Here is a 26613-nt window from a genome sequence, read left to right on the forward strand (position 1 = left end):
GGATAATTTCTGTCTTAAATTAGCTAAACAGCAAATGCAATTCCACTTTGCTATATAACAGTGTAGTCAGAGGCTCCATAACTGTAGCAGCCTGTGATTATAAGACATGAACATCTTTGTGGACATTGTTCTGCCTACCACACTTGTTTACTATATTAAATTAGAATAGCTTTTTTTTTTTTTTGGAGGGTGCTGGGAATTGAACTCAGGACCTTGTACTTGCCAGGCAGATACTGTACCACTGAGCCATAGTCCTGGCCCCTAGGGTAGTCTTAACAAAACTATTCAGAAAGTTTGGCATATATCCCTGGAGCTTATGAAATGTGAACTTTAGTACTTAACACCTGAATTTAAAAAAAAAAAAAAAGTAAGGCAAGAAGCTTCAGTTTGCCATGTGCCTGGAGAAAAAGTAAAAAAGAAAACAAAATTGGAAATAGTCTGCTCTTCTTGAGTTTAGTGAGGAAAGAGGCATGTGCCAATAGACCAGACTTGGCCTCTCCCGAGCAGGAAGCTATTAGCCCACTAGAGGAGCTGCGCCAAGGGCCATCTGGAGAGTAACTCACTGGATCACAGGAAAGTAGAGGCTGGGATGAAGCAGTTGCAGATGGCCAGAAGATGCATCATCTCGCCTCATTTCCCCAGAGAACTGCCCATGAGAGAGCCCCAGAAATGCAGGCGCCCACCCCTTAAAGAAACCCCACAAAAGCACATCTGAGAAGTGACTTGTAATTTTTAAACTGTACAGCTAGGAATAAGCACCTTCCTGGCAAGCATGAGATCATGAGTTCAATCTCTGGTACCAAAAAAATTAACTGTACATGTTTATGGAGTAACATGATGTTTCAATACTTATATATATTGTATAACATTTAAATTAGATTGAGCACACTAACATCCTCGTTTATCATTTCTTTATAAGCATTCAAAATTCTTCCCCCTAGATTTATACAATGTACACTACATTATTATCTACCGTCACCCTGCTATGGCACGTCCTTCTACAGCAACTGCTATTTTCATCCAGATCCCTTAAAATGAGTGGCTTTTGCCATCCCATAGTTATTGAGACATCCCCCGCAGAACTAGATGGTAGCATGGCCTCTTAATCATTCACTCGGGCTTATCACAACTTCTTACACAGCTCCGCAGCACACCAGAACCTCTTGCTCTGACCTAACCATAACTTACTACTATTGATTAACCTGAATGACATTTAGATTTGCTGTATGTGCATGTTTCAAATACCAGATTTCATCTGTTCCGAATAAGATGCCCTTTCTGTTCCCTGGAACTAGGCTTGGTTTGGCTATGGGGATGAGTAAATGTGGGGAGGGCAGGGGAGGAAATAAGACGATAGGATGGCTGGTCACCATCTCAAACTGCCAAGGCTCACCTGGCCTAAGGAAGGGGAGAAACACTAATGGAATGAGTGTCTGAACTTTTCTGATTATTTGTCTGCATTTTTAGTTTTATGAATAGTGTCAGAAAAGCTGTAACAGCCACCTGATATCACATCCAGGGATGCGAAGAGTAAGGCAGGAAAGCAGATCTGGAAGGGAAGGATAATAAAAATCATAGCTGCTTCCTAGCCAGTTCAGCTCATTCAGTCCCCTGAGTACAGTGTAGATAACTTTTAGGACTCCTCCGAGCTCTAGAGCCCAGAGACCAAACCTATGCCGAAAATCACAGCCTCTCTCATCATCCCACACCCCAGGCACTCTTCTCAAAACCACACAAATGAGCTGCCATGGTGAGCTGCCAGGTATTGCCTTAAACAAAGAGAAGGACAGGGGGTAAATGTGTGGCGCCTCAGCTGTCATGGGGAAGAGATGTCAGGGAACAGCCAAAGAGAACGCTCAGGATTGAAACTGTCCCCTTAACCACACTGCTCAGAGTTTAGCAATAGTTCCCCAGCAAGGAGGAACTGAAGATGATGACAGCCTAGCCTGTGGTAAGGGTTCTGTGATTCATTCACTTGTAGTTGCTCTTCGCCAGGGTCGTCTCCCGCCCAAGGGGAGGTGCATAACGGCATGAGTGCTGATCTCTCATGCATACATATAATGTTACGCATATGTAGAACACACAACATGATTTCTCATGGATAATGTGTAACTTGTATAATAATTATTAGCTCCTTAGCCACATGGATTCTGCTTAGTGATTGCAGTCGTGTTCCCAAAGCCCAGAACAGGCAAAACACAATGAGTGTCTAGTTCTGTCTTAATAGACCTTTATTACACTGCATATGCTCATTGAACCAGAACTCAAACCTGAAGATAACAGTACTTCTAATACCAAAATCCCACAATATCTTGCCCAGTATTACAACAGGACATTATACTCTACAAACAAAACTCATTAAGCCAAAAATTATATTCCCTCAACAAATGCCCCCATTCTAATGACTTAGAACACTGTTTACTTTATACACCAATACTATGTATGTTTTCCCCCAACTTTCCTTCCCCACTTTAACAATGGGTGACTCTCTTCAAACGTTCCCTTTACATGCCTTTTCAGAAAACACATGGGAATACATTGCAATTTTATGCTTTTGATTTCTTTTACCATCTTACTAAAATTGCAAATTTCTTTCTGCCACCAAGCTCTTATGTTGGCTCTGGGGTTGGGTCAGTCCCCCTAACTAGGACTTTAAACTTTTACTTGCCTCTTACTGAAATGTATCTACAGCTGCTATTTTCATTCAGGCCCTTAGAATGTATAAGTTCTGCCCCACAGTTATTGGGGACATCTCCATAGAAATAGGTGGTGGCACTGCCTGTTACTCACTCACTCAGAAGTTTCTCAAGGGTGCACTATACGCTATGCTCTATGCTTTATGTTGAGATTTCAGCCTTGAACAAAGTAGTTAGTTATAATGCTTGCACTGCAGGAGATTCCGATTCTCTCTTGATAATTCTTGACCTTCTTATTGATAAGAAAAATAAAGTGTTTTCCTGATGAAGCTTAAAATGACAACAAAATTGTAGTTTAAGATAGTGGGTGACATGACATTTTCCAAACTACTTTTATTGAAAACATAAGGTAGAGATCACACAGCTACATGCTTTTGTTTCCTACAGATAAATCCATTTCTTCCCCTATGCTGCAGCTGACTCTCAAACAGCCAGCCCAGCATGAACTACACACTCACACTGTCCCTCCCTGTCCCCAGATGCCATAGGCAGAGAATGAGAGCTACACGTTTCCACCCCCGTGCAGTGCTTCTCAGCCCTAGAAGTCCATATGTCAAAATGCCAGCTCCCAGCCTTAGAGGGGCTGATGCAATTGGTGTTTGTTGTGGTCCAGGCATCAGTATTTTTAGCAGCTCTCCAGGTAAGCCTTCCCTGCAGACATGTTGAAAACCACTGACTCAGGGGGAGAGCACATGTCTTGGGCAGAATCCTGGCTTGCCACACACCAACTGGATGAGTGACTTGCGGAAGCTGCTATCATCTTGACAGTTGAAGAGAAGTGATATAACCATGTACAGTTGTTCAACTCAGTGCTTAGCAAGAACTGCTTAGCCAAGGTGATTGTTAAATGAGAATGTCTGGCAGGACTTGCCCAGAGTTAATGATCTGGACCCAGAAGGAGGAATGAGAAGTGAACCATCTAGTGGTCAAAACACTGGACCTGGGGCTGGAGGTTTAGCTCAGTGGCATAAACTCCTGCCTTGGAAGCAGGCAGTCATGAGTTCGATCCCCGGTACCAATAAAAAGGAAAAAGACAAAAAAAACATTGGACCTCACGCTCCACAGCTTAAACTGCTCCAGGGCTGCATGCAGCTGGACAGAGCTGAGCAACCTATCTTAAACACATAGAGAACATAAATACATTCCCTGGGAATCAAGAGCATGCCCAGAACCTTTCACCAGGGAGACATTCAATAAAGTTATGACATGCCTTCTGTGCCAGGTCCTGCACTGCAAACAATGAGGTGCTTACAATAAATATAAGACAAATAAATACCTCCCATGCTCCCATGCTGTGTTAAGTAATGTGAAGGGGAACTATTAGGAACCACCAGAGCATGTAAAAGAGAAACTGGCTTTGTCTGCAGGGATTAAAGCAGGCTGGCCTGGGAAGTAGCATCTGAGCAGAGATCTGAGAGAAGAGTAGGAATACACTTTTTGTGGAAGAGGAAAAGGTATTCCTTCAAGATGGGTCCTGAGGGAATGTAGCAATGGAAGAAAGGAAAGTCAGAGAGGCTAGAACAAAGCAATACCAAAGAGGGTATTCGAGAACAAAGCTCTGGAGACTCTCTACCTGGGTTCAAATGTGGGTTGGCTGCTTTCAAGATAAGTCTGTTGCTGGGCCTGCTAGAGGCAGGAGAATCCCCGAAATTTCAAGGCCACTCTGGGCTACATCGTTAGTTCAAGGCCAGCCTGAACTAACAGTCATAGTAAGACCCTCTCTGGGAAAAAAAAAAAAGACAAATCTCTTACTTTATGTTATTTAAGTCTCTAGAATGCAACTGCCTCATTCTGAAAACAAGTATGATATTTACCTCGCAGGGTTTGTTATAGATTCAGTGAGCTAATATAAACACAAGTACCCAATGAATTCTATCCAGCTATTATTAATAATAAGGAAACCTCCACTTCTATACCGTAGGAGTAGGAGTGCTCATCTACCTAGTAATGTGTTAATTATATTAGATCCTTTTCATCAGGAATGGGATAATGCATTAGCTCAGAGTAAAAGAATATTTTTGGATTAGTCAGGGTTTACTAGAGAAAACAGATATAACACGAGGTATACAAATGTATAAGAAATGACAAGATTGGCTTACAATGGTCAGCCACAGAGTCAGATGAGAAAGTGTGCAGAGGGTATCTACACACTGAAGGCCAAAGGATTTAATCCAAAGTCTGGAGTTCACCCTAGCGTCTTGTGCAAGTCCACACCAGCAGGCTGATGGGTCTGCGACAGAAGGCTGAAAGCTCTATGATGGAAAGCTGAAGAGTCTACACTGGAAGCCAGGAGATGACGTGCAAACTCAAGGCAAAGACTGGAGATTCTCCAAAGAATGGAATGCATTCCTCTTTGCTCCTTCCCTTCTATACCTCCAGGTGATGAGCACCCCAGGGTGGTCTTCTATACCCTAGGGTATAGAGTTGCTAAACCCAGTTAGTTAAGCTTCTAATGTCTCAAGTTGACACAATCAGTCAACCACTACAATCTTCATCCCATGGCAATACTTACTGAAGAGCCTCCAAGCAATAACTCTAAAAATCAATATATCTGATTAGCCCTGACTCAGCCATTCATTAGGTATAGGCCATCCCCAGGAAAGACATACTGCTGGAGGAGACCTCTGTGACTAAATCTTCCTGAAAGAGCAAACAGCTAACAAAGGCCCTCTGTTGAGAGCGTTCCCAACAGCTAGCGTACTAGAGTTCACCATGTGGGATAGTTGGCCCTGATATCAATGGAAGTTGTCCTGACACACAAACAGGATATAGATACTTCCTGGTGTTCATACATTGTGAGCTTGGAAATATGACCCTTCCCCACCAGTCGAGTCTTCAGATGAGAACACAGGCCTGTTACCCTGGGAGAGACCATGAGCCAGAGGCATCCAGCTAAGTCACATCTGGGTGTCTGAATCACCAAAGTTGGTAAGACAATCCAAGTTTGTTGCTTAAAGCCAGTAAGTTTGGGGTAAGTTGTTATGGTGCAATAGGTGATTAATACAAGGGCAAGAAATACTGTGACTAGAACCTGTATCTATGCAGTGCAGCATGGACAGTCTGAAATTCTTTTGGAATCCCCAGCAAAGGGAATGATCAATAGACTAAGAGTATTCAAAGATGAAGGTTTGGTTCAAGAACACAGACACTTAATATGCTGGCCAAAGGGAGCAGAAAGTCAGAATAAATGGTTATGGAGGAAAGTCATATGGCTCATAAAGCAGAAATGAGATACCCACATGGAAACATGACAGAATTAGAGAAGGAAGGGCAATCACTCAGTGATCCTGGACTTGCAACTGAAGGCAATAACTTAAGACAGCAGGCTTCCTGCTCTTGAGAAGATGATATGTTAAAATTGGATGAGAAACAGCTGCCCTAGACCAGGTTACAGCAGTGTCCATATGAGGAAGAGGCATTCATGTTGGATTAAAAGCAACTTGTCCTTTTTTGGCTGTGCCGAATATTTCTGTTATTAAAGATGAATCTCAAAATCAGTAAGAGGTACGACTACATAGTCAGAAGATAAACTGCCTAGTATCTGGATCTCAGGCAATCAGACACCAGCACCTGAGTGACTGAGACAGTAATGAAGTGTTTCACAGATGTCTCTTCAAGACACAGCTTGAGAGTATTTTCTGATCCCACCTTTCCTAGCATAGCCCCATTTCCAATCTTCATCATTAAGTCTCGAGCGCAAACGGTTACCCCCCCCCAATAAATACCTTTTACACTTAAATTACATAGGCGTGAGTTTGTTGTTTCCAATCCAGAACCCTGAGTAATATACCCACCAAGATATCAACTGTCTTTTCAACCCAGAACCAGATCTCCCAAGCTGTGACATAAGGAACACTCGTCTAGACAAGCTCTTCCTAGAAAGCGTTCCAAGAGTAAATCAGTTCATGACCTGTTCCTCACTCGTGTTTCTGGAGATTTACAGTAACTGAGGAGATAGTAAAGGTTCTGAGGCCTACATGAAAGAAATTTGTTTGACTTTTTTGCACTAGGATTTCCAATATCATTTTTCTTTTATACTCACTTAGTTGGTATTTCTCTCTTTGAGAAACACTGACCTGAATCCAAGGAAGGGAGGATCAGAGAGAACTTGCCTCTGATTTCCAAGTCCCCTGTGAGATCCTGCCATTTGCCCAGGTTGATTACACAATAAATCATCACTTCCAAGGAGGTCAGGCTCGCCTCAGAATATTAGCACCATTGGGTTGAATGACTTGTGCCATCCCCACTAAGTGTAGATACCCGCTAGGAGATAGATGTTTTATTCTGGAGCTTATGTGACCTCTCTATTCTGTTTCATTGACTCTATATTTCTCTTCATATTACCAAACTAATAGTTTCTTTATAAAGGATTTTAAAAGAAACATTTTAGCCTTTTTTAATTCAAAAAATTTAGCCATTTTAAATTTATTCTTTGAAATTAACCTTTGGCAAGTTGTATTGATATTTTTAGTAGAATTTTTTGTAAAGTTGTAAAATAACTTAGTGAGATTTTATGTCCTTAATATACAGATGCACATGATAGCTATTTCTTTAAGTCTGTCAATATATTTTTCGTTTTCTTGTAAATGATAAACCTTTTTTTAAAGGAAGAAAACAAAGCTCTTATTACTTGTGGATAATATGATAATATTACCTATGAAACTTCAAGAAGTATCTGAAAGAATTATTTAAATTAGGAAATTTCAATAATATCTCTTTATCAGAATTCATATTAAACAAATCCACTTTCCTACAGTTTCATGAGAAAATATTTCTCTTACATTACTAAGATATTTTATGAACACCATTCTCAACAATAAGCCTATTTCAAAGTTAATTAAGTCCATTCATCCAGGAAAAAGGTCCTGAGAAAAACAGTAGAAGAGGAATTTTAAACAAATAAAATATACATTGGTGCACACACAAATGTTTAACAACTGGCCCTCTAGTTTTAGAAGACAAACAGTATGCAGTCTTTGCAAACTATCCCTGTGTGACTGTTCTCACCATCGGACCAGGGATATAGCTCAGCGGCACAGCGCCTGCCTGGCAAGCCTGAGGTTGTGAGTTTGACTCCCACTACCAAAAAAAAAAAAAATCCCACCATCACAAATTTCAAGTAGATACGATATTATTGAAGGCAATGTTGAGGATAAAGGCTCTCGAGAGGTTGAAAGGGCCAATTCCAGCTCACCAGTAAAGGATAACTAATATTTTCCTCCTGGGGCCCGTCTACCCAGCTGTATAACTTTCCTCCAGTCTTCGTCTCCAGGAAGGACAGAAAGGAGACCTGGTTGGAGCCCAGGTGCCAGGAGTGTGACACTGTTAAATACATAAGGGAGAGCCAGAGCATTGGAAGGATGCAAAGACCCTAGTATAAACTGGAAGGCTGAGCCCCCTCCCTGGTACAGTCTCTCCAATCTTAGAACTTATTTGTCAGTTTTCACTAATTCCACTACCAACATGCTGTTGCTTGTTGTGAGTTCGGTCTGTAACCTCAAAGTGAACTGTTCCTCTTCCCTGGCCACCGATGCCTGGCTTCCCTCATAATCATATCGCCCTGACGTAAGCATGTCTCATTTTCCTGACTGTGGCCGATGGTCCCTTTCTTGGGACTTGACAAGGGTTCCTGGGTACTTTCCTTGGAGAAAAAACCTCCAGGACCACAAAGGCCCATGTGTGGCCAGCAAATAGATGGTAGGTGCGATACATTGTGTCAACTTGAGAAGTTTAGAAGTCTAACTAAGCACTCAGCAGAGAGCTAGCATCCTCACTTTGTAAACATTCTCATCCTGTGCAAGAGGAGGGCTGGGAGACCCTGTGAGTGCCGCCGGAAGTGGTAGCCTGCTTACAATACAAGGAAGGAGAAGAGGCTTGTTCTTTTTTCTCTTGCTGCTTTTGTGATCTTCTTTGAAGTGCTGCCCTTGTGCCATGCCAACCTGCCTTGGAGTCATCTGATGACAGACTGAAACCTCCACAAACTTTGAGCTAAATAAACGTTTCTTCCCTTAATTTTAGGTACTGAGTATTTTGTCCCAGTAATGAGAGAAAAGTAACCAAGACAGTAGGTGAGCAGCTACATGTCTCCAAAGAACAAAAACCTTTTGCATGAATATGGCACTCCTGGGACCTGAAGACATTTCTTGGATGTAGGAAGAGAAATGAGAGGAGGAGTGGGTTTTTAAAACATAGATCTTAGGATATGATGCAAAATCATCCATTGCATTTGGTTGTCATGGCTCTTTAGTCTCTTTTAGCTGAAACTTCCTCACCACCACATCACTCACACACACATATAAACTTTCCCTTTTCATCACACTGACATTTTGGACAGTCCATGTCAGTTGCTTGAAGAATATAGCCAGGTCTAAATTTGTCTGATTGATTTCTCATGATCACACTCACGTTATGGTTTTATTTTTAAATAAACTGTTAGTGCATCTTGAGAGCCTCCCATGGGTGCAGGGCTAATCAGTGATCAAGCTAGGAGCCCAGAAAATTGTATCAACCACTGCTCAGCCTCTACATATTCCTGGGCTCCACAGCCCTGCTGCCTCTCAGGTCCTCAGCCTTCCCCTGCTAGGATGACAATGAGGAATTTTCTCAACCCACAAGCACTCCAGACAGCAATGCCCAAACCACTAGAACAAACTTGTCTTAAGAGAGGAGAAAAGTCAGGAAGTGCTGTGCAGAGGCCCCAGTGCTGGGATCCCTGACTAAGATCAAGACGTCCTAGGAGGAAGAGAGGTTATTTCTTGCCAGTGTCACCCACGGGCAAGACTCTGCGAAGATTCCATCGTTGGTAAACAGAATCAGATGTGTCCCTTTCACCTGGAAAGCCAGCCACACTCAGCTGGTGTGGGTAAAACGATGCATTTACTATGTGAATCCTGAGGACGGGAGCTGGACACAACTACTGAGATGCCTCGGACGCTTGCAGTGGCATGTTCCAAGCTATCCAGGAATTTGGCGTGGCTTACCTCAAAACTAAAGTAGTCAAAAAAAGAGTCCTGTTTCTTGCCAACATGGAGTAACAAGACTATGTTTACCCTCCCACCTGGTGGGGGAAAGCAGACAGAGGAATCAGAAAAATCAGGCACAGCCAGGTTGAGTCCCTGGATGGAGAAGATAGAAATAAGAGTTCAGGGAGAGCTGGCTGGTTAGGCACATAGGATAGCGCATCAGAGGCTAGAGCTGCGCATATCTACAGCTTGAGATCGACAGGGTTCCCTTGAGCTTCCCGTGAGCGCTCATCAGTATGGGGGGCCACCTGAGGTGGTGACAGAGCCGTTCACTAAAGTGCAAACAGTCAGTGCCTGCTCCCATCACCAGACTGGAAAATTCATAATTCTCGGGGAACTGGATAAATACTTAGGATGGTGTTACCTGTGATACGGAGGATGCTTAGCCCTAGACTGGGTAGTTCTAAGACCTACCCCACAAATCTTAGCAGCCAGACCTGGAAGGATCTGCAGAAGGGATATAAAAGTGGTCAGAATCAAAATGGAGTCACTTGTGTCAAACCTAACAAAAAATTTTAAAAAACTAAACAAAGCTGGGAGATTATGGGTTGTTATACACAATTACCCAAGAAAAGACTGCCAAAGTCACAAGCCTGGAAAGAAACCACTGCAACCTTATCTAAAACCTCTGCCCAGCAACTGTCTGCTCAATCCCGGGATTGATGCCGATCTTGTTACCAATTATTGTGGTCAAAGATTACTGTTTCAAAATATCTACTGTAATGTTCCTCATTTTTGTCTTTAAAAACTTGCCCCTGCTTTCATCTCCCTGAATATGTTCAGAGTTACAATAGTGCACAGATTCCCAGTGTTCTGCTATTCCCAGATAAATATCATTATTCTTTAGAGAATCTCTTTTGTTTTATTGTTTTATTCAAGTTGACAGATCTAGCTATTGCTAATAAAAACACAACAGAACCTCAGAAAAAAGCAAAAAATATTTATAAATATACAAAAATATCCGGTGCCTGAAAAGGAAAAATATGTAAATGTCTGATATTTAATGAAAGATTATCAGGCATGTAAAGAGTTAGGAAAACGAAGCTCATCATGAAAAGAATAATCAATCCACTGAGATCAACCCAGAATAACACAGGCATTAGAATCACCAGAGAATTACATTAAAACAGATACAACTTTATTCTGTGTGTTTAAAAAGTAGAGGCATGAGAATTAAACAAAAAGCCCGTGTGAAACTTCCAGAAAAGCAGCTTGGCAGAGATAGAGGATCTGGACTGGACCACTGGGGAGGAGGAGTTAAAAAGGGGCTCATTTTCTTAAGCAGAAGAGATGCATTAGCCGAGGTTCCCTGAGAGACAAATGCCAGGGCAGGGTTAAACACACAGGCTGTATGAGCAGAGGAAAAATAAGAGCCAGAGAAGGCTGGGAGGGCCAGCAGACCACGAGGACAGCAAAAGAGGCAGCATTGCAGGGAGATTTCATCCTCGTGTTCAGCAAGGCCACTGCAGTATCCTTACCCCAAAGGAATGTCAGGCTTGCCAAGTGTCCCCTTCCACCCCGCCTTACCATCCTCGCTCACTGCATTCTGCCACCAGACTTGCAGACTGGCCCATCCATTGATGGTCCCATAATAGAGTTCGCTTCTCACTGACCAATAGGGAGACTGGGATTCAATGGCCAAGTCCCCGCCGCTGCTCTGGCTGTCAGTCACCCCAGGCTATGCCTCTCTCTTACCGGTAGGTGGTGCCATCGCCTCTGCCTGGGCACCAAGTCACCCTGCTGCTTTGAGTTGTTGTTCTATGGGTGTGAGTGCTGCTCTCTGTGGATATTTGTAGAACTGGACGGCAGTTACAATAGAATCCTGGCCTTAGCTAATATAACTAGTGACCCCATCCTTCTTTTTCCCTCCCTAGCCAGGGCTGATGACACTGGAGCGAATGTATGAACTTGCTGGATTCTTTAAGCAGAGATTACTTTCATAGAGAAAGGATCCGTGAACATAGGAGGCAGATAATCACTGGCCTTGTCCCCAAGGAACAGGTGCAGATGACCACTTGTGGGCCTTCGGACCTCACCCTGGCAGTTCAGCCTGCAACCCCAGAAATGCCAGGCCCAATTCAAAGGCATTCATTTCTTCCCCCAGCCTCTAGAAACGCCCTTGGGTTACTGTGTCCCCACATGCTCCTGGTCTTCTAGCCCCCACAATCCCCGCTCAGAAACCCTCACAGGTGCCTCTCTTCCACAGCTCCCTATTTGGTGGCCTTCCTTGTCGTCTGCTCTTGAGCCTCCTCCCTGATCATCCCTGTTCTCCCCAGAACTTCTTCCTCTCTCCCCCGCCCCCGCACCATTCTGTTTAAATCTGCATCAGTCCATCAGATCACGAACCCTGATGCTGGCTCCCCTCTTCGCTCACTTGTCACACGGACCCTCCTAAAGCCATAGCTCCAAACCCCAACCAAACCTTGCAATCTGTTCCCGAGCCCACTCCAGTCCCCAGGTCAGACCCTGCGCCTCTGTCCCAGTCGCCAAAGTCAGAAACGTGGGCACCATCTTGACCCCTGTGTTTGTTTTCCAAGGCTGCTACAACCAACTGGGAGACTCAAAACAATAGAAATTTATTCACTCGTAGTCCAGAAAGCCAGAAGTCTGAAATCAAGGGGCCAGCCTGACCGTGCTCCTCCAGGGGCTCTGTGTGTGTGTGTGTGTGTGTGTGTGTGTGTGTGTGTGTGTGTGTAGGGGGTCCTTCCTTGCCTCGTTCAGCTTCTGGGGGTCCAGGTGTTCCTCGGCTTGCAGCTGCCTGGCTCAGTCTCTGCCCCCATCTCCACACGACTCGCTTCTCTCTGTGACTGTCTCTTTCCCTTTCTGAGAATGCTCTCATGTAATTTAGGGACCGCCCCAACTGAGTATGATCTCATCTCACCTTTAAACACGGCTGGCCGGCAGAAGTTCTGGGCAGACATGAATTTGAAAGGATGCGATTCAACTGCTAACTCCCCGTTTGCCCTGGCACTTAACTTCCTGATTCTGGGCACTTGATGTCTCACAAATCCTACACCTCTCCATGCACGTGGTCAGGCCATTTGCTTGCTCACGGGCCCTGGTCCAGGTCTCCCACCCATCTTGCCTTCTATCCACTCCCCACACAGCACCCAGAGGACTCTCTCTCTCCCTTTCCCTCCAGCCCCCCTCATCCTTGGGAGAAGGCCTAAGCTCCTCAGCAGCGTTCCACAGCCATCCGTCCCTCTGTAAACTGCCTACCCTGCTGTCTGGCTTAACCTCTAACACCGCCGCACTCCTACCTGAGCTCCTGCCCCACGCTCCAACCACCCTAGGCCAAGAGTGCTGCCCCTAGCTCTCTGGACAGACTGAAATCTCTTTGTCCCCCCCCACCTCCAGCCCCAACCTCCCCCCACCCTCTCTCCTTCACCATCTCTTTCAAGGCTCAGGCTAGAAGCTAACCTGACACCCAAATCAGATTAGAGCCCCCTGGGGGCTCCCCCAGCTCCCTAGGCCTCTCCCCTCTCACCCCAGTCAAACTGCACTACCCTTCTTCTTGAGAGCAACGCTGGGTCACAATCACCAACACAGCCGGCACTTGTCCCAGCCCCCACCAAGTGACACAGTGTGAGCACCCAGCGTAAGTCAAGGGCTTCCCTCAGCATTGAATCCCCACATGAACTCATTTACTGTTCACAACAGCTGTGTGATGTGGCTGGTTAGCCCTGTTCCCATGTTTCAGTTGCATAAACTGAGGCACAGAGCGATCAGGCAATTCACCCAAAGTTACAAAGCAATTAAGTGGCAAATATCACATTCCAACTCAGGCAGCCTGACACCAGGGTCCACTCTAAACCCTTGTGCCACACTCAGATAGTTATAGGAGCAAATGAACTAGTAGCTTAATTAGTTAATGTTAAGTGGGACCACCATGACCCAGAGAAGTTAACTAACATCTCCTAAGGTCACCAGGGAAGATCAAAATTTTGAATCAAGTCTTAAGCTCAAGTCAAGTCAAGTCTCAACCTCAGGCTTCTAGACCTAGAACTGCTCTGAACCCCACAGAAAAGTCCACTGTGCTACTGCAGGTGTGGGGTTCTTGGAAGGGCACCCAAGACAAGGGGTGCTGTCCTGTCCAGGAGGCATCAGGACACAAGCCTTCCACCACAGAGGACAGAACCTGGATAAAAGGGTCTCCTCCTCGTGATACAGTAGGAAGTGCCCAGCACCATACCCTTCCTGAGGCAGGAAGATCACAAGTTGGAGACCAGCCTAAGTAACTTAGCAAGACCTTACCTCAAATAAAATTAAGACTGGAAATCAGTATGGAAACTACTCAATAAACTAAAAGTAGAAATTCAAAAAACATTTCATTAACCCAGCTACTCCTCTTGTAAGGTATCTTCCCAAAAGAATTAAAGACATAATATTACAGTGATGAATGCATACTCATGTTTATAGCAGCATAATGCATAATAGCTAAATCTTAGAAATGGCCTGTATATCTATCAACAGATGAACAGATAAAAAAATGTATTTATACATAAAGGAGTACTACTCTGCCATAAAGAAGGATAAACATGAGGCATTCGTAGGTAAATGGATGCACCTTGAGATCACAGTAGTAGGTGAAGTAAATCAGAACCATGAGTTTAAATATCATATGGTTTCCCTTATGTAAGAAACCACCACGCCCTAGGCTAGTGACCAGCATCCTATGTTCAGATAGACTAATGAATTAGCGGTCAAAGGCCACTGTCTCCAGTTTTGCATGTATAAAAGGCTAAGCCACAGAAACCAACATTCTAAAGTGGCTGGATTTAGGGACGCATCCTAGTCCATCCAAGCTGCTATAACAATAAAATACCTTACACTGGGTGGCTTGTAAATAACATGTTTATCTCTCACAGCCCTAGAGTCTTAAGAAGTCCAAGGCACCTGTAATTTTGGTGTCTGCTGAAGACCCATTTCGTACAGCAAGCTGGCTGTCCCCAAGTCCTCGAATGGCTGAAGGGGAAAGGGAACTCTCAGGGTCCCTTTTTATAAGCGCACCAATCCCATTCCTGAGGTCTCTACCTTGTGATCTAATCACTTCCACAAGGCTCTACCTCTTCATACCATCGCACCGGGAGTGAGATGTCGACACATCCTCCTGGCGAGACACACACATTCAGTACATAGCAACAGAAGAACAGCATCCTCTTCTCCGCTGCGGGTGTCCTTCTGCAGAACAGCCCTGACCAGGGGACAGAAGACGGGGTTGGGAAAGGCTTCTCATGCTCCTGACAAGGCCCACCTTCCTAGCATATTTGGTATTCCCAATACCATGTTTTATTCGTTCAGTAGGCAGTGAGGATTGTTCTTGTAAATTAGCAAGCTCAGTAAAGAAACATGGCCCCCAAATCTGGAAGAGCCTAATCCCCAGCACCCTGCCGAGATGGAAGCCTGGAAGCTGAAGAAAGCCCATGCTGCCTGCAACACCGCTGAGACAGAGACAGGTGCAGGCAGCTGGCTCCCGCCTTCCTGGGACCTCCTGCCCAGGCCAAATCCACCTGCAGAGATTCTACAAAGCCTGTCCCGGGGCGCTTCAGTCTCTGTACCTCCTGATCCCCCTGTGGCTGGCTTAAGCTTTAGACTCAGTTATTCTTGTGTGCCTCCCCTTGATCTGTCTCCTCCTCAGCAGTTTAAAACAGCCTCAGGTCTCTGTGAGGAGGAAGAGCACCCTGAATTCCAGCCCCTGGGCAGCCTGCACTGAGGGTGCCACTGGCGTACACAAGCCAGACGTTTCATCATCCTTGTGCCCTCCATACTCAGCAAATATTTCAGGAACAGGGGACGCATCTGGGCTCCCAATTCTAAGGGGCCCCAGGGCCTTAGCGCCAACCGTGCCTGCCCCCCGCGATGGAGCAGGACCAGACAGAGTGGAACCCGCACTGGGACGTTAAGAAGCTCAGAAGCACACAGGCAAGGGAAACCAGATAAACAGCACGCAGCCAGCTCCCCGAGCCTGGCCTCAGAAACACCATGCCTCACCCCAACCCCAGTCTCATCGCCTACTCTGGACTGCAGGGGGAGAAGGTGGGGGTCACCGCCCAGAGCGCCTGCGCACGGAGGTCGGCCTGAGCCCCGCCTCTGCGTGGTAAGTTCGAGACCAGCAGGGGGCAGCACGAGCCCGCTTCCCCGCAGGTAGCAGGGGGACAGCGGCCGCAGGGTTGAGCGGCCGGCAGACACTGGGCCAGATTGGCCAGAGGAGCAAAGAAAAGGGCCGAGTCTTTGGACGAAATAGCCCTCAACGCCCAGGACGCGGTATTAGTGCGCAGGCCTGGCGCTCGTCCCGCTGTCCCTGACACCGAGACAGAAAGCTGCCTACATCCTTCTCCACCCAGACGGCCTGGCAAGGAAATAGACTTTGCTGGGACTGGGCGACTGGGGGAGAGTGGACGGGAGTTACTCCGCCTCGACTTGCCCTTCTAGTAAATGGAGCAATAGCACCCACCTCCCTGAGTCCTTAGGAAACTCGTAAGTACACAAGTGTTTAATAAATGTGAGCCCACACAGCACTTTCCTTGTTGCATTACAATTGCCCATCTATGTGTTCTCTCTTGTACAGGTTTCTTTAAGCATCTATGGGGATCTGTAGGATTTTTACCTGGAGTGAAAGCGCTGTGCCACACGGTGCCCGTACTCCCCTTGGTAGACAGCGACAGTCAGTTATCTTGGCATTGCCAGTGTCAGCACCAGCTCGGATCAATGTAACTGCACCATCGGGTGAGCTGGGATGAGATGCTGCAGGTTGCACCCTGGCCCCTCAGCGCCCCTGGCTCAGATCTCAGACCCACCCAGCTGCTTAAACCGTGTGGGGACCCCCTCAGACTGCAGCCCCAGCGAGCCTGGAGGAGCCACGCCCTGCTGTGTGAGGAAGGCACGTCCTCCCCAGCCCTGTGGCCCTTCCAGATGCTCACCAGGTGTTCCTTCCTCCTGAGAGATCTGGGCCTGGTCTGGGTCCTCATCCACTTCTGTGTCCCCCTGCTGGTGACCGTCACCAAGCTGGAGATTGTGGTAAGAGAAAGGGGACACCACCCCTCCTATCATCCTTCCTCCACTCCCCCTAAGAAAACAAATTGGAAGCTCAACCCAGTGGCCCAATCTGAAGCCTCTGTGGATTGTGCTCACTGTACAGCCACCCTCCGTTTTAGGCCCAGCCCGAAGGACTGGAACGGCATCTTCCCGGGGGGCGGTTGGGGTAGAGATTGCTGGTTTAACCCCCACAGCTCTGCTGGGAGAATTAGCTTAGGCTGGGTTTCCAGTCTTCATCTGTCTTCTGAGCCCGGCAGACTTGTGTGATGCATTATCTGCCGCACAGAGGATGGCAGGACCTACATCCTGCAGGCCTATTGGAAGTAAAGTCTCAGTCTGTGACCAGAAAAATGTCTACTTGTCCTCTGCACCCTGGGGCCATGCAGGGAAAGGAAGGCATCAATTTTCCCATGAGGAAACAACACATCCAACTCCTGTCAGTGGACTCACAGCTCCCAAGGCTCCTGAGTGCCTGATGGGGGCTGCAAGGCAGGTTCGGCAAACCTGTGGTCTCCTCCCTGATGTGTGGCGCACACTGACCAAGGTGGCTGACCATCATCTGTGCTCAGCCCTGTCTCCTGAAAACTGTCCTGCTGTCTACCTCCAACTTTGACACATCTCCCTCTTTCTAAACTTGGGAGCGCTTCTCAGGGATGCCCTCCTTCTTCTCAGACTCCTGTCCCTGAGTCCCTGGTTTCCATTAGAGACTAAGAGGACACTGTCACTGTTCTGTGTGGCCAAATAGTATCTTCAACGTATGTCCTCAACTGAAGATCCCGCTTCTGGAAATCTAAAGAAATTCTAAAATCAGGTCAGCTGGGGTCCATGTGGTCCCAGCCACGCAGGAGGCTGAGGCCAGGGAATCACTGAAGCCTAGAAGTTCAAGACCAGCCCGGGCAACATAACAAGACCTGTATTTTTTTTTTTTTTAATTCCAACTCAGGTGCAAAGATACATGTTCATGGATGATTATGGAAGCATGCAGCTGATAAAAAAACATTTTCAAGACATTTTAAGTGGGGAGGAGAAAACTGGAAAACTAATGTGAAGTCAGTTCCCATGTAGATTTTTTAAAATGGAGAACTATGTATGGCTAAGTGAATAGATTTGGGAAAGACGTGTGGTTAGGGGGTGGGGTGCTCAAGAAATCAGACACATGGAAATTAAATGATAACATATTGCTTGATGCAGAGTTGGCTGGTAAAAACAGTGAGAGAGTATCAAGTTGAGGATGGAGGGGACGTTGGCACATGTGGGCCGGAGCAACCTCTATGGACACAGAGCTCGCAGTGTTAAGCAAGAAATGAACACATTTTACACTGTGTGGCCCAGGATTCCCCAGCTGCACATAGATGATCACACAGATATTTTCCCACAGTGCTTAAGGAACCCTGCATAAGAATTTTTGTTGTGGATTTTTTTGAGGTTGCAGGTGAGTTTTTGGAGACACCTAAGTATCCTTTCCTGCAAGAGAAGTAAAATGAAGTGGCCACAAACTATGGAGTGCCATACCAGGGATCAAACTCTGGACCGCCTGCTTGCAAGGCAGGCACTTATGCCTGCTAAGCTAAATCTCCAGCCCTAACAATGTAATGTCACTTTGCTCTGCGCTGCTCCCTCTGCTCTGTTTTTTTCTCCTCTTCTCTTTTCTCCCTTTGTCTTCCCTTCCCCTCCCTGCCCTCCCCTCCCTTTCCCTCCCCTCCCCTCTCTTCCCCTCCCCTCCCCTTCCCTTCCCTTCCCTTCCCTTCCTGAAAACTCCACCCAGAAGCCACTAGGTGGGGCTGACCAAGGCCAGACATTCTCACAATGGAGAGACTATGTGTGTCAGTGACCTAGTGTGGGTGCTGGGATCTATGAGAGCTGGGGGACATCTGCAGTGTCACAGTAGATGTCCAATCCCGCATGAGTGAGAAGCTCCACAATGGGGCAAGGTGACAACAGGAATCTCACTGTCAAATACACATAGTGAAAATAACAAGAAGCCAAGTTTCTCACTGGCAGAGAAGGAGGGGAAAATAATTGCAAAAGTAGTTTTAAGAAAATGATAAAGAGCTCTGCATTTGAATTGGAACTGGAGTTACTGGTGTGAATTAATGGGTCTCAATAAACATAAATGCAAATGTGTATAAATGCATAGACACACTCTCTGGCCCTGTCTATTGAGAGGGTCTCAGGGCTACAACCCTCAACACGAATGACCCTAAGTAGGCTCCAGATCTCAGTAACTTCTAAATAACTTTTGAAGAAATATTACTTACTAGAAGAGCCAAGAATCTTTAGGGAGAAATAAATGGCTGATTCAAAAGGTAGAATATGGAAAACTATAACATGAAATTGCTGTCATATGCTAGAAAGCAAGGAAATACTCCAAAAATGACAGAGCTGCATTTAAAGAAACAGGAATCTCTGACAAGGGTACCAAGACAGCTCAGTAGGGGGAGGACAGTCTTTGTTTAAAACAATGTTGAAATCACTGGTCATCCACAAGCAGAATGACCAAGTTGGATTCATGCATCATTAACATTAACTCAAAACTAATCAAAGACCTACATGTGAGCAAACCAAGACTATAAAACTCTTAGGAGGATATATAGGTCTAAATCTTAATACCCTGAGATTTGGTAATGGCTCTCTACATATATCAGAAGCACAAGCAATAGAAGACAAAAACAAATAAATTGAATTTTGTTTAATGTGTTTCAAAAAATACTATCAAGAAAAGTGAAGACAGGGAGGCATGGCGGCACATGCCTAGAATCCCAGCACCCGAAGGGACTCAGGCAAGAGGATCACAAAGCCAAACCCAACTTGGGCAACTTATCAAGACCTTGGCTCAAAATTTTAAGAGGTGGGGTTATAGCTCAGTGTGAAGGTGCCAGGTTCAGTCCGCCTGGGTTCAAGGATCTCCAGTACTGGGGAGGGCTGAGTCTGAGAAGGAAGGAAATGAATCACAACCTACAGAATGAGAGAAAATTTATTAATCACATAATGGCTAAGCTATTTTTATCTATGTATAATATACATGTTAAAAGCTCAAATGACATAAAGACGATCAAATATAAAAGTGAGCAAAAGGGGCTGCAATTTAGCTCAGTGGCATAAATGCCTGCCTGGCAAGCATGAGGTCGAGAGTTCAATCCCCAGAACCACAGGAAAAAAGTAGGCAAGAGGATGAATAGACCTTTCTTCACAAACGGCCAATAAATGGCCAATAAATAAAGACCTAAACATGAAATGCAAGTCAAAACCACAATGAAATAGTACTTCATCCCCACTAGAATGGCTGTAATCAGAAAGACAGATAATAGAAAGTGTTGGTGAATATGTGGAGAAATGCAAACCTTTTATTCGCTGCTGAGGGGAAAAGTAAAAATATCACAGCCACTTTGGGAGAAAAAAAAGAGTAGCAATCTTTCAAAAAGTAAAACACATGATAGGCTGACAGCAGTGTCACATATAATTATATGCCTCGGACAAATGAAATATAACCACACAAAAACTTTTACAATGACTTTCATGACTATATTATTTTTAATAACCAAACTTCCATCCAAATGTCTGTCAACTGATGGGTAAGTATAAAATGCAATATGCTCATATAGCAGAATGTTATTTAGCCATAAAAGGATGAAATGCTGATAAATGCTACAATATAAATGAACTTAGAAAGGATTATGAGTCTAAGTGAGACAGACCAGTCACAAAAAAAACATGTATTATATTCATATCATATGAATCTTTAGAATAGCAAAACTATAAAGATAGAATACAGACTAAAAGTTACCTAAGGCTAGAAGGTATGGGGGGCTGAAAGGTGATGGTTAAAGTATACAAGGCTTATTTTTGAAAGGATGAAAATGTTCTAAAATTGATTGTACAGATGGCTTGTACTACTCAGTGGCTATACCAAAAAAGCCACTGAATAGTGTACCTTAAGTAGGTTGCTACACAAATTATATCTCAATAAAGCTTTTACAAAGAAAACATCTCAAAGGGACTCCCACATTTAGGACAATAAAATAAGCAATGAAAATAACAAATTAGAGCCAATGAATAAGATATTAATCCATTTGTTATCAAAATAAACAACCACAGTATGATGAGGAGCAGGATATATACATAGTCTCAAAATTTCCTTCTTGTAAAATGCTTATTAATTATAAAGGAAAACATAATAACTTGATAGAGAGAAACTTGAAAAACACCATCTTACTCAACTGATCCAAGTTAGCAAACATGGAAAAGAATCAAGTCCCACCTGAGAGAATACAATGAGAAAACTCAGCAAAACTTCTGAGATGTTCCTACCAAGGTGCATAACGTGAATTGAATCATGAGAAAATAGCAGGAAAATCCACACTGAAAGAAATTGTGTATAATAACTGGCCCTGAAACTCAAGCAAAGGCGAAAACTATCACAAACTGAGAGAGACTAAAGAGGCTGGCAACTAAATGCAAAACATAATCTCAACTGAATGAATCTCAACTGAAATTAGGAAAATTTTCTTAATCACTGGCAAGATTTAGACAGCTAAATTTCAATGGCTAAGCTAAGCACAAAGAAAGACTTCATGTTTTACCTTTATACTTTGGCATTGTTTTCATTTTAGGATAGTGTTAATTTTTTGATTTTGATGATTCCATTATGATTATGTAATGATCCCTGTTTGTTAGAAATACAGAATAAAATATTATATCAGTAATTTATGCTCAAATAGGTCAGGGAAGGAAGAGGGGAGTTCTTTGTACAGATCTCTAAGTTTTAGATTGTTTGAAGTAGAAGAAATCATAACATATATAAAAATAATTAGCCTATATTTTTAAATGTCTCTTGTAAAGACAAAGTAAATAAACTGTTCCAGCTGAAGCAAATTAACAAAATCTTGAAAATTAAATGCAGTTAATAATACTGGATTAAATCCTGGCCAGAAAAATAAAATAAGAAGAATATTACCAAGACAATTAGCATAAAATCTGGAGATTATGTCATAGCACTGTGTCGGTGCTGGATTTCCTGATTCTGATCCTTGCCTTGTGGCCATATAAATGAAGATCCTCCTCTTAGGAAATATACACAAAAGCATTCAAGAGGCATGATGTCTGCAGCTTATTGTCAAATGCCTCGTAAAAACAACTTTATAAATATGTGGAGAAAGAAAATGATAAGTCAAATGAGGCTATTTTAAAACAATGTTTTAACAATTTTGAAAACAAATCACCTATAAAGCCTAGCATTATATAATTGAATTTAAAACACATGCACAAAAAACAATGCATATTTTGTGAGACCATACATCAACAACAAAAACAGAATTTGGGGGTTTTGGGGATAAAGGTGCAGGAAGGAGAAGAATGGGAATATTCAGGCTAAAGAGAATAAATACACAATATTTTTGGAAAGGAGAGAAGAGATCTAGCAGGGAAAAAAACCCCCAAAATTTCATATCTTACACCTTTGAGTTTGCAGAAATAGAGGCAAGCATAAAGAAAGACTTTATATTTTATCTTTATACTTTGGCATTTTTTCCATTTTATGATAAAAAATACATTTATGTATTACTTGTACAACTTCTAAAGTAGAGAGAAAATAGGGAAACATCCTTTATTTTATCCAATGATTAAAAATGAAATAAAGTTATGTCCACAAAGTAAGAAGACCACAGCCTATTGTTAAGTCTTGTTAAAAAAAAAAATAATAAGTGGATGGTAGGACATTTACCTGGCACACACAAGGCTCAGAGTTCAATTCCCAGTAAAGGGAAAAAACATAAAGGCGATTTGCAGAGTAGAACGCCAGTATGACTCACCATGGCTAAAAACATAGTTTGCATATACAACTTTCTAACTATAAGCCATGCTCCTTCTGGCAGGAGGACTCACCAGTTTGTGTTAACTTACAATTTTTAAATGAATGAATTTTAGGTGAATATATTCTCATTATGACAAAGGCGAAATAACATATGCACTGTTATTATTTACAATATCTATTACTGTGGCTTAGAGAAAGACATTTCTTAAAGCACTTAATAATTTAAAATAAGGAAATATAAACCCCCTTTTGACCAAACACAACGTAAAACAATAACGATTATGTAGTTGTGCCTCTATTAAGAAAGCAACCTTATAAAATAATAGAAATGCCCAATGGTGAGGCTGTCAAGTTTCCAGCAGCCACCTGTACTCACGCTCTGAAATGCATTCGCCACCAGTGTGCATCTCTCCAACCCAGGAAACCTCGAGGCCTCTGCACGCAGGTTTCTGCCAGGCCATCGCAGTCGGGCGTCTGGGCTTCACCTTCACGGCAAGTCTCACCTGACTTTCTCCAGGAGAAAAGAAATCCCGCCCTCAGGCTTCCATCGCGTCCTCTTCCCCGTCTCTCCAAGTGTCACCACTTCGTGCAGTTAATTTTTGTTCCCCATCTCTCTCCGAAGAGGTTTGGGGTGCAGAGAAAGCGTTTTAAGGCAAGGACTAATTGTTCACATCACGCACTAACACTATGCTCTGCCCATGACTGCAAAATAAATGCCCGTGAAAGTAGCTTTAGCAAGCAGTTCGGCAATGTACTAGCAGAAGTGAAAATGCCCCTATCCTGCTGAACCAATAAGGATCCTAAGGAAATAATCCTCCCCAAGGAGAAATCTGTACATTTGAAGATATCGGTCCGCGCGTTGTTTTAAAATGAAAATGTGTGAACACTTAGGAATGTCTGACCACTGAACGATTTAAGTAATTATATAGTAAAACAATACCACACTAACCCTCCGCGTAAAAGTATATTTCTCAGGGTCATAGCACACAGCAAACATTGAGGGACGAGCTCACGTAGAAAAATCTGCATACAAAACTCAAGATCGCCAGGGCTAAAGCTATGCAAAATCAGGAAGCACGTAAAAAATGACTGAAGAGGTCTTTGGGAGAGAGAATCCTGGTATTTGTTCTGCTTTTAATTCTAACATTGCTTTAAATATATAAACAGCGGTCGGAAGCGGCAGCCTTAAGAGGAGTCTCCACATTGTTTATACGGTTTTAAAACGGGGGTGGGGGGGTGTATCCAGAGGAATGCATTCCTAATGGGGGGATTGCTAGCAATCAGACCAGCAAGTGAGGACTGAGGCCCGAGAGTGGCAGTTCCAGGTTTGATCCACGCAAAGCCACAGTCACCAAGTCCACTTGGACCGAAGGATGTAAAAGGGCCCCCTCACGACGCATCAATTCGCTGACGGCCACCCAGGTCAGGCTGGACGGATCCAGAGGTTGAATGAATGACTTTTCTCCCGCCATCAGTCCCTTTGTCACAGTTTCCCCGTTAGTCACCTCCAAATCCCCAGCAAGACCCACTTAACAGACGGATTCTGGAGACCTGCGGGAGGGGGAGCCGCAGCCGGGCGGCGCTTTGTTTGGGTGGCGCGCGGCCTCCGGGTTTCCGGCCCCGCCCCTGCCCACTCGGCGGCCCCCCTTTCCCCGGACCCCAGCTCTGCAGTCCTCGTCGCCCACACACTTGGCGCCTTCTTCCATTTCTCGCCTGGCTTCCGTCTCTTCCCTGCTGCTTCCCTTCTTGCCGTCCCCGCGTCCGCCCAGCCTTCTCCCGTCACCTTGTCCCCCGAAATTTGCAAACTTCGCCCCTAGAGAGGTGGACTCTTGGGTCTTCCTTAAAACCAGCCTGGCCCATTGCACACGCCCTGGAGGTTGGAGAGGCTGAGCCGCACGGCCATGCACCACGGGTCCACTTTCCCGGGCAGCAACCTTGGGAAGGCCGAGGCTGACACCAGGGAAGGGAGAGGCGAGTCCCTGGGGAGGAAGGACCGGGCTTGGGGACGCGGAGATGGCGACGGGGCGGGGCCACCGCCACCCAGAGGCCCTGAGAGCGCTCTTCTATCCATCTGCCTTTCAGTTTTTTTCTTAAATCATTCACCTTGGTGGGGACTTCAGAGTGGAGCACACACAGCATGTCCTACAGTACCCCCAAGTTCTCCTTGGGTATCCAAGACTTCTGAAAGACAGGAAGCAAAAGCTCAAGGAACAGAGGAAGAAACTGTCCTAAAAAGCGTGGTGGGCATGCAGACTGCGACTCACTTCCCTCTAGGAAAAAGCTCGTCCCGCTGGGCTGCCCGCGAAGATTCCCCCTCCGCACCCCACAGACGCACAGAGCGTTGGGGACTGGGTCACGACCCTTTGCACACAAATGGTGCCACAGTCCCAGTGTTGTCCCTCAGGGAGATCACGATGCCAGGGGAAGGGAGAGACGTGCTCTTGACCCAAAAGAATCAACAAAAAATGCAAAAACAAAAACCCTCCTTTGCAGTCTGGTGTCTTTTATTGGAACGTTTGCTTGCCTAAGAGATGCTTTACTTTGCCAGAAGGTGGTGTAAAAATTAAGGAAGTTGATTTTTAACCGGGAGACCAGTCCGTAAACACTGATCTGTCCGTCCGCAAGCCCGAGCCTGGAGCTCGCACACTTTCTTTGCCACCGTCTCGGATTCGCCCTGGGGGTCACCTCGCCGCCCGCTCGGCCTCGGCCAAGGCCCAGGCTGGGCGATGTCCCTGGCCCGCGGCCGCCGGAGCGCGCAGCCCGGGCGGGCCCGAGACCCGGGTCGAGCCCTCCGCGCGCTCGCTCTCCGGGGACGCGGCTCCCCGGGCGCCCCGGCCACCGCGATCGGCGCTGCGGCTCCGCGCGGCCCGAGCCCGCCTCTCCGGGAACCTTGACCTCGCCGCCACACTTAGCTCCAGCTCTCCCTGACCTGCTTTTGAACCTGCTAATCCCGCCCCGAACTCTGGCCCCGCGGCGATCCCTCGCCCCAGCCCGGCGCGCTAATTCCCGGTGACCCCGCTGCGCCGCCGCCTCTCCCCGCGGGCGCAGCTGACACGGGCGGCTCGGGCTCGGGCGCGGAGCCCGCAGATCCCGCGCTGGACGCATCCTCGCGCCGGCTCCCGCCCCGGGAAAGAGCCTCGCTCTGTTTCTTCGGTTCCCTTCGATTTATTTCATTTGTTTCTCAAAGAAGCCTAAAGATCGCGATCTTTGGTAACACAGGAAAGTGGCGACGCCGTGTGGCCCGCAGGCACCTTCCCCGCGGCGACCCGCGGCAGCAGGGGAAGGAGGAGGCGGCCCGGAGCGCAGGCGGCTTGGCTGGAGGAGCAGCGGGCACCGTGGCTTCATCCCTGCTTTTAAAGGGGAGAGTGGATTTCCATCCACGATGGGGCAACAGTTTGGGACTGACTGGGTTTGGAAAGACACGAACTTGTCCTTTTGAAGTCCTATATGCTCTCCAGAATTTTTGTTTCTCAGATGCATGTTTTATTTTTAAAAAACTGATTATTTACTTTGGGACAGTCTTGCTAAAAAGCTCGGGCTGGCCTCGAATTTGAGAAGCCTTAGCTTCAAAACAGCCGCGGTTAAGCGCCTGTGCCAGCCGGCACAGACTGATTAGGATTTTTAAAGTTGATGAAATTAGTTCATATAACAAGCATTTACAAACACACCCCACACACGCGTCCAAGGCGTGGGTCTGTGTTTATCTCGGGCTGTTTGTTTTGTTTTTAAGGCAAATGAACCGAGCATGAGGCAGTTTCTCTTCCAACTCTCACTGGGCACAGAGCAGGCTGATAATTTGTAAGGAGTTATTTTCAGAGACTATTTTCTAGGCAGGGAAACAAACTGAAGACACTGACTGGCTTTGTGCTCTCTGTGTGAACCAGCAGGCCCTATAAGATCAAACTTCGGTGTCCCAAGCCTTAATCCTATATAGGCATTAGACTGCCCAAAGGGAAATTAGCCGTCTCCAGAAATGTATGTGTTATCACTTCTGGGATTTCAATCTGTTTGGTTCATAATTGTCCACAAGCACCCAACAGACTTCCTAGAA

The 26613-nt window shown here is 45.5% G+C and overlaps 1 protein-coding gene across 3 annotated transcripts in view; it reads right to left on the reverse strand.

Moving 5' to 3' along the window:
• Positions 1-26613, reverse strand: part of Cd207 (CD207 molecule) — a 53994-nt gene that overhangs the window by 17578 nt on the left and 9803 nt on the right. Inside the window, exon 1 of one of the 3 annotated variants that reach the window (XM_063229569.1) lies at positions 22939-26580. The exons of the other annotated variants lie outside the window; for them this stretch is intronic. Within the exon in view, the coding sequence (XP_063085639.1) occupies positions 22939-23023 (85 nt within the window). The 5' untranslated portion in view covers positions 23024-26580. Of the gene's footprint in view, positions 1-22938; positions 26581-26613 lie in introns of those variants that run through there. 3 annotated transcript variants of the gene reach the window in all.

This window comes from Cavia porcellus, unplaced genomic scaffold, assembly GCF_034190915.1.
Source record: "Cavia porcellus strain 051 isolate PalLab524CR breed Dunkin Hartley unplaced genomic scaffold, mCavPor4.1 scaffold_18, whole genome shotgun sequence".
Taxonomy (NCBI): domain Eukaryota; kingdom Metazoa; phylum Chordata; class Mammalia; order Rodentia; family Caviidae; genus Cavia; species Cavia porcellus.